This window comes from Macaca thibetana, chromosome 8, assembly GCF_024542745.1.
Source record: "Macaca thibetana thibetana isolate TM-01 chromosome 8, ASM2454274v1, whole genome shotgun sequence".
In the NCBI taxonomy this organism is placed as follows: domain Eukaryota; kingdom Metazoa; phylum Chordata; class Mammalia; order Primates; family Cercopithecidae; genus Macaca; species Macaca thibetana.
In genome coordinates this window covers 54,155,466-54,171,426 of record NC_065585.1, presented here as the reverse complement: position 1 = coordinate 54,171,426, position 15,961 = coordinate 54,155,466, and the positions used below count along the sequence as shown (strand labels likewise).

The following is a 15,961-nucleotide window of genomic DNA, read 5'->3' as shown; positions in this document are numbered from 1 at the left end:
TTAGATCAAAAGCAAGGATAATTTGCCTTTGAAAGCAGAGAGATCATATATGATATTTTGAAAAATGTATTTGTCTCTGACAAATTTAGTAACTTAGGCCTATTAACTCAACATATTATAGGACTGTGGTTAAAATAGAACTATCCATCTGACACATATACTGTTTAGGAATAGTCACATTACAAATGAGTGTTATCCTTTGAGTATCATTTATGTCAAGTTTGTCTTATGTCTCTTCCACAGGCTTAAAAATGATATTCAAAGAAAAGTATGTGAGCAATAAGGTGGAAAGCAGTGTATTTATGGGGAAGACATTTTGGTGATATTTTATCATCAATATCAACAAACATAAATTGAATCCAATTCATGTATGAACATAGTTCTGTGCTCTTCATACTTAAAAATGTAACATTTGGTTCTATGTTACACTCCAGAAAAATGCACGCTAGAAGTTGAGAAGATGGCATATAAGAGGTGATAAAAATTACTAATTTGGAAGTGTTTACAGATTTTCTTGTCCTACTGCCTGCCAAAGAGTCCTGTATTTTACAGCCCCTGTCTACTCCACAGCTCCTCAAACATATGAAGATAGTATATTTCTACTAGACGGGTTCCTACACATATCTTAAACTTTTTTATTGTAAAACAAAACAAAAAGGAAAGCCACACAAACCAAATCTAGAACTTCATGATCATAAGGCAAACACTCTTGAAGCCATCACCAAGATTTTAGAAACCAGACCTTCCAGTTACCCTAGAAGTCCTTCCACATGTTGTGTCCCAATTATGATTCCTGCTTCCCCTGAAAATAACTACCAATGGATCCTTCTAGTAGTCACTTGCTTGTGCTTTATTACGGTTTTATTACGCAGATTTTCATCCCCAGAAACTGTAGTTAAATTGTACTCATTTTCTCTCTATTGCATTTCTTTTAATTTATAGCTATTTTGCAATCCCTTTTATTTATGTATTTTTACAGTTTATCTGTTGCAGAGCCCGGAGAGGTGCTTATTCTCATGGTTTAGGCTTTACTGATTAGCCTACTCATGGTATAAGTAAGCACATTCTTCTCAACTCTATTTTTGCTACAAATTGTCAGCTAAATCCAGATGCTAATTTGACAGAACTATAATGGATAGTGTGTTCTCTGGTCAAGAATCACATCTTTTAGTTGTTGATTTTTTTTCTTTTTTAGGTTGGCAGCCTTTGATACTCAGTGACTGAAACAGTGATCAGCAAACTCCAGCCATTAGCCAAATTCTGCCAGTCATATATTTTATATGGTCTATGAACATAGTCCAACTAATTCAGTATTATCTATGGCTGCTTTCATGTGATCTCTTGTTCACAAAGTCTAAAATATTTACTGTCTAGGCCTCTACAAAAAAAAAAAAAAAAAAAAAAAAAAAAAAAGGTTGCTGGACGTGATCTAGGTCACCAGTATTTATGTTGAAGTCTCCCTGGTTGTTTTGGTTGTCTGCAGCTCATTTTCTAAGATTCCTGAGGAAGGGCTCATGAGAACAATATTACCTGAGTTTTAGCATGTTCACAATTTTCGGGGACCCTTTATACTTAACAGACAATTTTTCCTGATACAAAATTCTTGGCTCTATTTTAAATATCTTAAAATATGCCACTACACTTTTTTTCTGCAATAAAAGTGTTGGTTTTAGAAGGCCTTGTGGTAATCTAGATTTCATTTTGTTTTCTTTTTTACCCATAAGTCATTTGCTCTATATGTCTCCATGCATGAAGAATTATTACTTTGTCTTTTAAAGTTCAGCAATTTTACTAAAATACGTCTTGATGTGTTTGTTCTGAGTTGATATTCTCACATATATGGCATACTTTCAGTATTTAATATCAAATCATTTTATTTTAGGAAAATATTCTTGAATAATAGTTTCTAGTGTTATTTCCCTTTGTTAGTTTCTATACTTCTTTAGAAATTCTATTATCAGTGTATTGTATATTCTGTGTATGTTCAACATTTGTCATTTCCTCTCAAATCCCTTTTATTTTCTTTGCTATTTTTGATTTTAAAAGCTTTCTTTCCTTTCATTTTCTCTTATTAAGATATTACATGTAATGTTTGTTTTTATGTTCTTTCTAATTTTGACTTAATTTCAGAAATAGTATTTTTCTTTGATTACTAATTCTTTTCTGAATCCTATCACTTCATTTCTGAGTTAATCTAACTCTGATTTGTATTTTTGTTCATTTCTTGAATTTTTTTTTCTTAACATCTTCTAGCTTATTTTTAAATACTTAGTTACACTTGGGTCTGTTTTGTTGTCTTGTCTTTCTGGTATGCTTTCATTGTCTACAGGGATGTTATTGTGCTTCTTATTTTTCTTTTTCTTATTATAACATTGTATAGGATTTTACCTTAATAATTTTTTGATGCTTTTAAGAATTCAGTTTTCCTAAATTTTTTCAAAGGAAGTTGTGTTCAAAATTGTTTTTCTAACTTCACAGGACCTCCTCTTAAGTGGTTTGTCTTGTACTGAAAAAATAAGGTAGCTTTTCTTCCAAGGCTTTCTGACTCTGTTTCTCTCCCCAACTTTTTATCTGAATCTCCGTTTTTATTTCTTGTCTCTGTGACCATCCCTCTCAATTTTGAGTCCACTGCTAGCTGATTCCTCAGTGTAGGTCCCTCTTGACATAGCCTTTGGAGTGACTGATTTTAAGAGTTCACCAGGGCTACACGGTTCCAATCCCTTTAGGCCTTACTAAGACTTTTGTGCTCTCTCATTTTTGTACTCAACCATTTTTGGATAAAATGACTGCCAGTTTCAGTTGTTATTCTCAAATTAGCCATTGCTATTCTAGTGAACATTTGTTGGCTACTTTGGAGTTCTTTTGTTCTCAGGTTTGTCTCATAACCCGTTGTGTTCCTTTGTTTCTGCCTACACATCCAGCAACACCATGCAATGTACATCTTGTGGCTGTCAGTGATTTTGTCCTTACCCACCTGCAATTGTAGGTTGATGATAACACCTTGTCATCTAGTTTTGTTGCATTCGTTGTCTATTGGAGTTTTTTGTTGTTGCTGTTTTCTAGTTGTTTGGTCTGTTTTCATGTGAAGATTCCAAGGGTTTTATAAACTATGCCACCAATATGGCCATCTTCCCCAAATACTCCTGTTATTATTTTCTGGTTTCTACACATCTGCAATACAGAACAAGAACTGGGCCTAGATGAGTAAAACCAGACTCATACAAATTTGAGGAGAAAGGAAGAAATCTTAGCCAATATACATATAAAGATGTAGGAGAGAAAGGAAGAAAGAGGAGTAAAATCAAAGACTAAGAAACAATTTTGGAAAGATTCTAGAAAACAAGATGTTCTATAGGAGGATATGGCTCATAGAATTCAGAGGAGATAGAGGAGAATGCAGGAAGTACTGTTTAGGTTTATAAATTGTATCTAATTTACTATACTTGAGGAGAATTATGAATAGAAGAATTTTTGAAAAATTTTGCACTTGAACTCTACACGTTAAACTTGACACTCCTCAAACACCAATTTCAGTGGGCCACAGCTTCAACATGGTAACAAGTGTGTATATAAAAGGTGTACATTTTTGAATAAGCAAGGTAGCGGAAATGCAGTAGAAAATATGTGTGAAAAATAACTCAGGAAAATTAATATTTGTGGAGAGCCTGCTGCATGCCAAACACTAGCTACACATTTGTCCTAGCAATAATTCTGAGGTGAACTATTATCATGGCAAACAAACCCAGGTCTTGTGAAGTTCGAGCCAATGATCTCTCCGTTACACTTTATAATATCCTTTCTCCAATGGGTTAATAGCAATAATAAGCATTGATCAAAAATTATGAACTAGACACCCTACTGTGTGTGCCACATGCTGTATTTAATTTTGATACTTGCAACAAACTTATGATAACTATTCTTATCCACAGTTAAAGAAATAGGGATTTAGAAAGGTTGAATACTTTCCAAAGTTCACACAGCTGTTGAGTGTCACAAGCAGAACTTAAGTGTGATTGTCTTCAGAGCCAGCTTCTTAACCACCACATTATGTTATTAGATACCTATGAATATGACCTGGGTCCTCATCTAGTAGTTAATCTCAGATTTGGGCTGACTCTCTAGATGTCCCCATCCTCATACCCATGTGCATTTTTCTAAAATTCCAATTGTTTGAAGAGGATTACTTCTCAGCAGAATGGGATTGCCCTTTAGGCAAAGACATCCAAGTAGTCTTATGTTCTTGTTAGGGTCTCCTGGTATGAGACAGAGCAATAGGAGGGGCCAGAGGAAAGAATCCTACACAAAATAAATTCTTGATGACTTTAAGATGAGCCCTTTAAAATGGAGTTTGTCCAATGTAAAGGTCTTAATATAATTAATCTCTAACCTATTTTCTTATTTCAAACTACAGAATATCTGATTAAGATAGGGCTCAGAATTTATTTCAATTTATTAATTATTTAATAATATTTAATCCAAAATTATAATTTTGTCTCCTCTTTCACTAATCTGAGAATCTACCATTTCCTTAATCCTTGGGAATCTGTAGTCTGAAATTATTTTGATATCTTGTTTTGCTATCTAAAGTTTACAAAGACTAGCTAGAGTTAACCTCTGTCCATTATCAGGACAATTAAGAGCCAGTTCTTTATTTTTCTATTTTTATAAGGCTTAAATTTGATGTAGTGGTCTCCCAGTTTGAAAAAAAATAAAATGTGCCATTTAAAATAAAAGCCTAAGAATATTTAAAAGAATTGGGGCATAGATAATGTGTGTAACCCAATTAGTATTTTAAAAAGTAATAATTGTGGATAGAGTAGAAAAGAGCAAAAGACAACCTTATCTTTGTAAAGTTATTATTATTATTTTTTTCTGTTATAAAAGCTGCCTCAGATGCCTCACACAAGAATGGTGAGAGCTGCAGGGAGTTAATCCAAAAGACAGTCAGATGCTTTCCCCTTGCTAAATTTGATTGTTATCTAACCTCATAAACAAGAATACACTAACCGTAGATGTCACTGACTTGGTTGATTTTCAAACAGGGAAGACTGATGCTCTGATTTTCCTAATTAACTCAGATGATTCCATCAACCTGATGGGCAGAGCTTGCTTACTGAGAAATGATGTGAAAATTAAGATGCATAGACAGTTCTCTAAGAAACCTGATTCAAAGCACTATGCTTCCAATACTAGGATTTTTACTCAAATGAATGCTAGCCCTGTTCCACCTCCACCAAAGGAAATATGTAGATTGAAATGTTTACATTTTGGCTTTCCGCAGACAAAAATGGAAGTATTAATACTACTTTGTTCACAATTTCCACTTAATGATTTGTGTAAATAATAATTATCAATGACATGAATGAACATTATTAGGATCTGAGAAGTATAACATTAGCTTTTATTAGCCTATATCCTTTCTGATAGACACAGAGGATTAAACTGTGTTTGAAAAAAAAAAAGAAGCAGAATCTGAATACTGAGTATAATGTGTACATTTTTAAAGTACTTTATTATGTCTGTAGGAGTTCTTTCTGCTGGTCTCTCAAATCCAGGTTTTGCTTAAAGGAACACATGCCTTATGCCAACATACCAGTCTTTTGGGGAATTCAGAATGCAAAAAATCTCTTTTTGTACCTTCACAACCAACACATTTGTTGAGAATTAGAAGGGCCAGGCTTTGACATTTTCCAGCTTGTTATCTATTTAATTTTCCATCTGCTTCTTTTGCCACTGCCTTCCAAAGGAACATCTGCTGCATATCTGAGAAAAGGGAAGGAAGATTGGATCTGTGCCACCCGGGTCTGCAGTCTCAAACCTTGAGATCCAGAATAAGGGAAGGGAAGGAGACTAACGAATGGTCCAGAAAATGAAATGAGGACAAACAGTCTGTTAGAACAAAGCTGTATTTTTCTTTATTGCAGAGCCCACATGACTGGGCAAGCTGGGTGGCAATGTCTACAACCAGCAAAGGCTGGATGCAGGGGGAGGCAGCTGGTGACTAGCCAGTGGCAAGAGCACTTCCCAGAGCTTGGACACTCCCTCTGGTGCCTGACTCTCCATGTGGGACCTGGTTTCTCACATATTTCTTAAGCATTTATGGGGCAGCTGCTGTGAGGCAGTTTAGTTCTGAGTACGCTGGAGGCAGAGAAGAATAAGACATAATCCCTGTGCTTAAAGAGCTAGCCTAAAATGGGGAAGATAGACAAATGAATAGATCATAATATCACAATGGAAACTTCTATATGCTAGGTAGGGAAGAAATGTCACAGAAATACATAGAAGTGGAAAGAGGTATTCCTAATCCTGTTGTAGCAGGATGAGCCACAGACAAAACCTCTCAGACACTGATTTGTAGAAGGAAGGGCTTTATTCAGCTGGGAGCGTCGGCAAGCTACTGCCTTAAAATCCGAGCTCCCCAAGTGCACAATTTCTGTCCCTTTTAAGGGCTCACAACACTAAAGATTTCACATAAAGGGTGGTGATTGATTTGAGCAAGCAGGGGGTACATGACAGGGGCTGTATGCACCGGTGGTCAGAGTGAAACAGAACAGAGCAGGGAGTTTCACGATGTTCTTTTATACAATGCTGGGAATCTATGGATAACATCGGTTTCTGAGTCATGAGTTGATTTTTAACTACTAGGTTTAGGCCAGGCAGGTCCAGGTCCAGTTTTGGGCCTGGCGCCAGGCTTCCTGTCTTTGGTTTCACTTCCTTGTTTTTTCTTAAAACAGGTACTGAGTATAAAACAATATAAAACAATATGAGAGGATCTCTCTCTTCCCTCATTCCCCCCCTTTGAGACTCTCACTTTTTATTGGTGGGAGTTTACACTCTTATTTTTGCTACTTATGTCTTTCTGTGCGATAGATTGATAGTGATTCACATAGTACACTTGTGCTGAAGCATTTTGGTGAACTAAGGTAGTGATGAAACTTTTTTATCATTTGAAGAAGTACAGGTAGCAAACAAGGGAGTAGTAAGCAGGTTTTTATTACTATTATAACTTTTATTATAAGAGTTTTAAATCCTCCTAGTGCTGGGAACTAATTTTTAAACATGGCTTCAGGGTTGAATTCATGCTACACTTGTACGGGCACATGTGTCAGTTTTGTATATTTTTAACTATGTCTTTAACTACTTGCCTTTGATTATCTATGTGTAGACAGTAATTAATAAGGTTAAATTTCTTATAGACCTCTCTTTCAGCTGCTAGCAAGTAGTTGAGAGTCAATCTATTTTGCTAGATAGCATTTCTTATCTGAGTTTCTTGACAGGCCAGAATAGTCAAGGCTTGACGGGTTTTATTAGTGATGATTTTTAAAACAGCTTGCAATCATATGATTCGGTTGAGCATGTCAGTGGGGGTCCAGTATCCCTATGAGCTGTCTTGTGTCTAAGTGGCAGGTCTATAATATTGTATAATTTTTTAGGAGGTCATTTATCATTTTAATTACCTATGGCTATGCTTCATTTTCCATGGGAAGCATAGACAGGGAAGCCCAGGAGTTCACCTGTTTTTATGGGCAGTAGGAAGAAAGATGGTTTAATAGCGTCAGTAACATAACTACCTGTCCACTGGTCAGGCAGCTTAGTGTAGGCTCTATGTCTACATATCCAGTATAACCCAGTGGGGGCAGTCCAGTCCCGGTGGAATTCTGAGTGGGCTCAGACAGTCTGCAACCTTGGAAATTTACTGAATGGATCTCTTTCTGTGTAATTGGAACTCCACCATGTAACTGTTTTATTGGTACCATTATACAGTTTTTGCCCCAGACAACTAAGTCATCCTACAGAATGAGTGAATTTTTCCTTTTTTAGCTGTGCAATATTGTCCAATAATTGAGACTTTTAGAACCTAGAGATGATTAGGGTGACCCTTTTGGGCCAGGAATTCATTAGGAACTGGGTCTGTAGGTGCTAATTCTCGGGCTTCTTATGGCCATTGATCTCTTACTATAGTTTCTCCACAAACATAACATGAAGTGACATTTAGAGACTGGGCTACATGCTCGGCTGATTGTAAAAACAAATTTCTGATTCTTCCTGGAGTCTCTGGTACTGGCACATTTAGTTTATCATAGAAAGTCTGAAATACTGATTCTGGAGAGCATTTACGAACCTCCTCTTTTACTAAGATATTTACTCTAGGACCTAGTCCTTTCCTACTGATGCCCAGAGATACGTGTTCTCCTTTTTTTTTTTTTTTAACCTTGGGTTTAAGGGATTTGTAATTATTAATTTTAAGGGGTTGCAGTTTCCACTCATACAGGAGGGGCTGCCTTCTCGTTTTTGGGACTAAACAGGATCATTTTCATCCTTTTTCTAAGTAGTCTAGATGACACAAGACCAGTAATTACACACATTTGCACATGAGCTTAATTTATGGCAGATATACTTATTTCCTGCCATGAAATCTTTTTTTTCAATTTAAAGAATTGCATCTTATTTTATGCCAATTGCTATTGATAGTTGCACAAGCATTAAATTTTAGGATTATATGCTTGGAGACCCCTCTATTTTCTGTCCTAGCTATTGCTTTATTTGTGTCACCTAGAAAGGGACCCGTCCTTAATTTTATTTTAAAAACTGTGATCACGAGAGACTTAAAATGGGTCATAACACGCATCAGGTTGGTTATTTCCTGGGCTACATACCTTGGATAGAATAGCATTATACAAACAAGTTTCTTTTAGAGTCCTGGTACACTTATAATAACCATAAAATAATAGGACAGTAGCAATCTTTTGTCATACCTCAGTGACTTGATGTATATTCTGGGAACAGCCCTCAGTCTGAGGAAGGTCAGTTGAAGTCCTTACTGTACAAGTCCAAATTTTAAGGAAAACAAGTCTTGCAATGAGTTTCCTCATGTTTTGGCCGTGCATGGACCAGTCAGCTTCCGGGTGTGACTGGAACAGGGCTTGTCATCTTCTTCAGAGTCACTTTGTAGGGGCTGGCGAAGCTGCTCCCATCCATGTACAGCTCCCAGTCTACTGATGTTTAAGGATGCTCTCAGAAGTTGGGCTCACTAGAATAAACTGAGTCCAATACTTTTACACGGTTTGTTTAATTGGGCCCTCTGATACCAGGAGCAAGGTGGCGGGGTTTAGCGTGTTGCAAACTTCAATGATTATGCAGGCATTTTCACAGAGCAAGCTTTGGTATCTAGTTAGTCTAGCATTCATTAGCTAATGGTGTCTTTTGGTATTTATTAAAATTACCGCAACATGGGGGGACTTTATGTTTAGGTTTTGCCTAAGCATTAGCTTATCTGCTTCTTGTGCTAACAGGGTTGTTGCTGCCAGGGCCCTTGGACATGGGGGCCAGCCTTTGGAAACCCTGTCTAGTTGTTTTGAGAGATAGGCCACTGGCCTTGGCCAGGACCCTACAGTCTGGGTTAAAACTCCAACTGCTATTTTTTCTCTTTCTGACACATAGAGTGTAAAGAGTTTCGTCAGGTCAGGTAACCTCAGGGCTGGGGCCAACATGAGTTTATCTTTTTAACTCATGAAAAGCTTGTTGCTGTTGGTTGTAATAGATGTAGTTTATCTAATCTACATTTTTATTGACTGTCATCTACCAAAATATTGACTTAAATCTTGTAACTATTTGATTTCAAGCTTTAAATTAATCTGGTATTCCTTGCGGGTCTCCAATTGCATCTAAATAGATGTGAGAGTTGAAAGACCTATAAGGGGATTCTCTTGCTTTACGATGTCTTATTATTATTTTTCTCCTCTGATTGATGAAATGCCAGGGTGAAAGGGATAGCCAAATGGACTAAAGCACAAGTGCCACTCTAGTTATTCGACAGAGTGCCCAGTAAAGGTCCACCACAGTACTACCACAAATCCGCTTGGGGATGAACAAGGGCTGACTGATTGATAAGCTCTTGAAAATTCTTAAGCTCACTGAATCCCTTCAGGTCTCCAAGGAATGCTAAGTCTCCTCCCTGCCATGAGAGACACAAAGTGAACTTAGTGTTGGGAGACTGAAGCTGGATGGCCCTCGGGGGCTGACCCACAGGGACTTTGGGATATAGCAGAGAGAGCTTGGCATGACTTATTACTCCAGGCTGTAGAATCCTGGAAAAGAGTTACCATGCAGCCCACGCCTGGTTGACTGCAGGACCGCCTTAGTGGAAGGGGGACAATCAGGGCCTCTGGCCTGCCATGTGCACAAGCATAACAATTACTTTTGTTTAATGTGCAGATGGAATATTTGATTCATTTTAACCAGGCATTTGCATCTGGATATGCTGTCTTAATTGCTAAAGTTTGTTTTAAGTCTTTAACTTCTATGATCCTCTAGTAAAATGAATGTTTCCTTTAGCACCTATCTTTATTCATTTTTTGACTACAGAAAGCTAAACACCATTTTATATTTAACAATGCTTCCTGTATGACTTTTACACCAGATAAGCTAAATTTTACCTTTATATTAGTGTGTCATCAACGTTAAACTTAATTTTAATAAAACCTTGTAGACATATTTATCCAGTTTTTCATGTTTGATCATAAGATTTTATAGACTCTTTTTAACCTATTATAATTTTTGTTCAAGAGCAGGTTGATGCTTTAAGAAAAACCTGTTGCATTTTTACTTTAATGTCCAGTTCACAGAAAAACTGGACGATACCTTTTTAACTTTAGCTAATATGTTTACACACAGAATTTTCTTTACAATTAACATTTTAAAACTTGCTTAAACTTTCAAAACAATAACTTTTTTAACCTTTTAATGTAGGTAAAAATCCACATTCTTATGCCTCCTTATAATCTTTTTACCAAAGATAAATTTTACTTTTCTTATGAGCCTTGCACATAAACTGTTTCTTCAATAGTACTCAGGAGGCCTTATTATTTTTAAATTATACAACATTTTTTGTATAAAATATTTTTATAACTTTTTTCTTTTACGACTTTTGCAGACAATTTTTCGACATGTCTCAACTTTCTGACTTATTACAAACTTTTTTTCTTTAAACAACCAGTTAATTTTTTTCAGGACAAGAATTTACCATATAACATTATTTTTATATAAATTCTGCCTCCCCCCTTTTTTCTCTTTCTTGAAATTTTTTAACATAGTTCCTAGTGGGGTGGGCGTATTTGTGCCTGACCTATACTTCTTCGAGACAAAACACCACACTCCCACCACACGCACACCACAAAAAAAAAAAAACAAGTAAAAAGGGCACACACACACTTCTGCAGTTTACACCAAACCAAAATCAGAGTGTCCAGAAATCCAAGCCAGGTCAAAATCAAAACCAAAGTATCAAGCAGTCTAAGTCAAGCCAAAAACAAAAACCAAAGTGCCAGTACAGGCACACGGTGGGTGATCAGGCCATGCTTCCACTCAAATGGAGTGGGCAAGTTCCCAACACCAGTCCTCTCAAGCAATTCAAACCAAGTCAAAACCAAAACCAACACCAAAGTGCCAATAAAGGCACACCGTGGGTGATCAGGCCACACTTCCACTCAAATGGAGTGGGCAAGTTCCCAACACCAGTCCTCTCAAGCAATTCAAACCAAGTCAAAACCAAAACCAACACCAAAGTGCCAATGAAGGCATGCTGTGGGTGATCAGGCCACACTTCCACTCAAATGGAGTGGGCAAGTTCCAAAGACTAGTCTTACCAAGTTTCTGATGTCTGGACTCCAAGTGTCAGTTCCTTCCCGGTGTTCAGTCACTGTGTTAATCCTCTGTGGGGGCCTGCTACGTGCTGCTCTGGCGAGGCATCCCACCAGGGCAATTGCCTACCCAGGAGCACTCTTTGGATCACGTTACTCAGGCTGGCTGGAGTCCCCAGCAGGGATGCTCCACAGGGCAGGCCTAAGCTGCCTAAGGGGCTGCCTCGGCTGTCCATCAGTCACCTTGCTTTGGGGTCAGAGAACCAAGAAATGTAGCAGGATGAGCTGCAGACAAAACCTCTCAGACACTGAGTTGTAGAAGGAAGGGCTTTATTCAGTTGGGAGCATCGGCAAGCTACTGCCTTAAAATCCGAGCTCCCCAAGTGCACAATTTCTGTCCCTTTTAAGAGCTCACAACACTAAAGATTTCACATAAAGGGTGGTGATTGATTTGAGCGAGCAGGGGGTACATGACAGGGGCTGTATGCACCGGTGGTCAGAGTGAAACAGAACAGAGCAGGGAGTTTCACGATGTTCTTTTATACAATGCTGGGAATCTATGGATAACATCGGTTTCTGAGTCATGAGTTGATTTTTAACTACTAGGTTTAGGCCAGGCAGGTCCAGGCCCAGTTTTGGGCCTGGCGCGGGGCTTCCTGTCTTTGGTTTCACTTCCTTGTTTTTCTTAAAACAGGTACTGAGTATAAAACAATATAAAACAATATGAGAGGGTCTCTCTCTTCCCTCACTGTGAAGAGAAGTGGTGGTTCAAGGAAAGGAACAACTGTACAGAGACAATGCTACAAGCTGAGTCTGGAAGGATAAGTAGGAATAATAGAAAACAAGTTATTTTTTTCTCCTTATCAATGAGGGGTAGTATAAAACAGCAAACCTTCATAATTGACTCAAACGGAATCCCCCAAACCTTAAACCCACCCACCACCCCTCTCAATGTCAAGGCATCAACATTTATATCAAAGAAAGGTATCAACCAACTGAGTTCTGCCACTTTTCAATGTTACCTACAGAGTCACTAGTAAGGTTAACAAACTCTCATCAGAGTGAGATAAGAGGGTCAACCTAATAATAACTTTCTGATTTGCTATGGTGGAGCAATGATAAGTAGCCAATTGCCTGACTTTAAGTTTTCTTAATTATCTAACTTTAACATTGACAAAACATTTATATGTAAGAACACAATAGCAAATGCAATAAATTCTTAGAGTTAGGAGTGTATCTGCAAACAATCAGGTATGAACAAACCTCTACTCCACCATAGGGGATACAGAAATAAAAGACATGACCTTTCTGTCAAAGAAGCAGAAACCTAATTGCAATGCCTGGAGTGTTTTAAATGGCTAACTATAATTTTAAAAATCTCTCTTCTATAATTCTGACATGACAAATATGTAACATTTAAATGAGAAAAGAATAAGGACAACGCTATGCTTTATTGCTCAGTAAATGTATGCTTTCTTCATTTTTCACTGCAGTCTACAAATAAGTATAAAACGTTTTCTCATTTGCTTTATATTAGTCATAGTATATACGGAGATACAAAAATAGTTGGCATAATCCCTGACTTTGCAATTATATTTTATTTTCATTTTAATAAATTTTATTTTTTAGAATATTCATTGGTGATGTGGAAATAACTGTGGGAAAAGACTCAAACACACTTTTTTTTCTATCATCACATTTTCTTTCAACCTCAAAGAAAAGCCTTCCTCAATTTTAAAAACTCGTTCAGAGAAAATTTTTTGAAGCTTTTTTTTAACCAATAAATAGCAAGCTGTGAGATAATATTAAATATTTGGAATATTTTTAGCTTGATTTAACTCACCCAAAACTCTTAAGATTATTATAAGCATGTAATGGTTATGTTTAGTTTATGGTTAGTTTCTTAAATGGAGTTTAAAGACATTGCAATTTTTAATTTTTAAATAGGACTATTATATATGGTAGATGTAAGAGTCAGGGTTCTCCAGAGGGACAGAACTAATAGGATAGATGTTTATATGAAGGGAGTTTATTAAGGAGAATTAATTCACACCACACGATCACACAGTAAAGTCCCACATAGGCCGTCTGCAAGTTGAGGAGAAAGGAAGCCAGTGGTGGATCAGTCTGAGTTCCAAAACCTCAAAAGTAGGGAAGCCAACAGTCCAGCCTTCAGTCTGTGGCCAAAGGCCTGACAGCCCCTGGCAAACTACTGGTGTAAGTCCAAAAGTCCAAAAGCCGAAGATCTTGGAGTCTGATGTTTGAGATGAAGGCCAGAAGACTCAGCAAATCTGCTCTTCCATCTTCTGCTGCCTGCTTTATTCTAAGCACGCTGGCAGCTGCAGTAGTTGATACCCACCCAGATGGCAGGTAGGTCTGCCTCTCGTAGTCCACTGACTCAAATGTTAATCTCCTTTGGCAACACCCTCACAGACATACCCAGGGACAATACTTTGCATCCTTCAATCCAATCAAGTTTACACTCAATATTAACCATCAGAGTAGATAAGAAAATTTCCTGTGTTGTTCACCTGTAATGAATGGGCTTAAAAAGAGGCTGATGATTGAAACCTTTTACTATTTCAAATTGAGAAAGAAATGAGATTTTCTATGCTATTACATTATTCTTCTATTAGCAAAACTTCCAAAGTAAATTATGTCAGGAGGCCATAATCCAATTCTTCCTAAATTAAAGTTGATAGAAGCACAGAATATTTTTGAGTTGGAATGTATGCCAGAGTTACTTAGTGATTTATAAGTGGGAAAGCTGAGAACCAGGAAGGTTAGATACCTAAATCTTATTTGTGTAGGTTTATACCTATGCCCTAAGTTTCTCCAGCATATCATGATTCGTGGTATTATCTTATCACCATCAGTCATTTTGTGTTTTGTCTTTTCAGCCATAAAAAATTTTTGTTTAGGGACAGAGACGAATAAATCTTTTCCTTGACTGAACTTGAATATACCATTTCCACTCAAGACTCTAGAAAATCAGATTTCACTGGCGGTCCCATGACCTGAAAGAGTGGCCCTGTCACCATCTTATTCCACACCAACCTGGTTTTCTTTGTTGGTTCTCCCTGAGATTTTAGGAAGACAAGCACAGCAGGTGGTACCATCCACAGTTCACCCATCTACCTTGAGTAAGCTTGGCAAGTACACTTATTCAGTCTGCAGTGACCTCTGCAGTGACCCTGGGGCTGTTTCAGTGAATGCTGCTTTTGTGGCTCAGGTGCTGTCCTAGAAGTTAGTTGTCAATGAACCTCAGGTAAAGTAACTGAGGGAGAGACATAAGCAGATTTAGTAAACTGTTTAAATATTCCAAGCCTAACATTTTCTGAATTTTAAATAACTACACATAATTTTCTTTGTCTTCAGCATAGTACAGATCAAGCATAAGAAATGCATCAGGAGTGAATTAAGCCAATTGCTGAAACGTGGCTGCACTTTGTTGGTAATAGAGAAAATATATGATGGCATGGTCAACATTCAAATGAGACGTAGAACAAACCCTGAGTTAGTCACATTCTGATCTTTTTTTTCCCCCCTGAATAGTTATTTTTTCTTTTCTACAAACATCTATTTTGCAACTCTGCTGGCTTTGTCCTTTTTCTTAATCTTGAGGCAGGTACATTGGGAAGCAAGATATTCCAGTCATTTCTGCAGCTTTTTTATTCATCTCCCGGTGGGTGGATGAGAGCTATGCTGTAGCCTCCAGGGCTCAACAGATCTTTTCTCTTCTCTTCTCTCCACCCTCTCTCTCTAGGATCAATCAGGGATTGATGAGTACATGGTAAAAGAAAAAAAAAAAAATCCTGGGTATTTTTTTCTACCATACTTCTAATTGCATTTGTTTTGTCACTCTTAGGACTACCAAGAAGCCTCCAATTTGGAACAATTCGTAACTCGGTTTTTATTGAAGGAAACCCTGAATCAGCTGCAGTCTCTCCAGAATTCCCTGGAATGTGCCATGGAAACTACTGAGGAGCAAACCCGTCAAGAAAGGCAATTTACATGTTTTCACCTGATGTCTGCTTGGTGACTCTATGTTCATGAAAAAACAATTGAAAGGCATTGTACTTATACTAGCGAAAACTAAAAACAAGAATTGATATATTTAAAACGAATGACGGTGACCTCCACTGGTTGCTTGCCTTATTATTTGCCTCTAAAAAGACCATTCCACTTTTTCTTTTACTGTCAGTCATTTAGTCAACTCTATCTATCTATCTATCTATCTATCTATCTATCTATCTATCTATCTATCTTTTTTTTTTTGAGACAGAGTCTCACTTTGTCACCCAGGCTTCAGTGCAGTGGCA

General features: G+C 37.4%; 1 protein-coding gene across 1 annotated transcript in view; it reads left to right on the top strand.

The window, feature by feature from the left end:
* NECAB1 (N-terminal EF-hand calcium binding protein 1) overlaps positions 1 to 15,961 on the top strand; it is a 174,036-nt gene that overhangs the window by 118,623 nt on the left and 39,452 nt on the right. Inside the window, exon 6 of the mRNA XM_050802621.1 lies at positions 15,508 to 15,644. Coding sequence (XP_050658578.1) covers positions 15,508 to 15,644 — 137 coding nt within the window. The remainder of the gene's footprint in view (positions 1 to 15,507; positions 15,645 to 15,961) is intronic.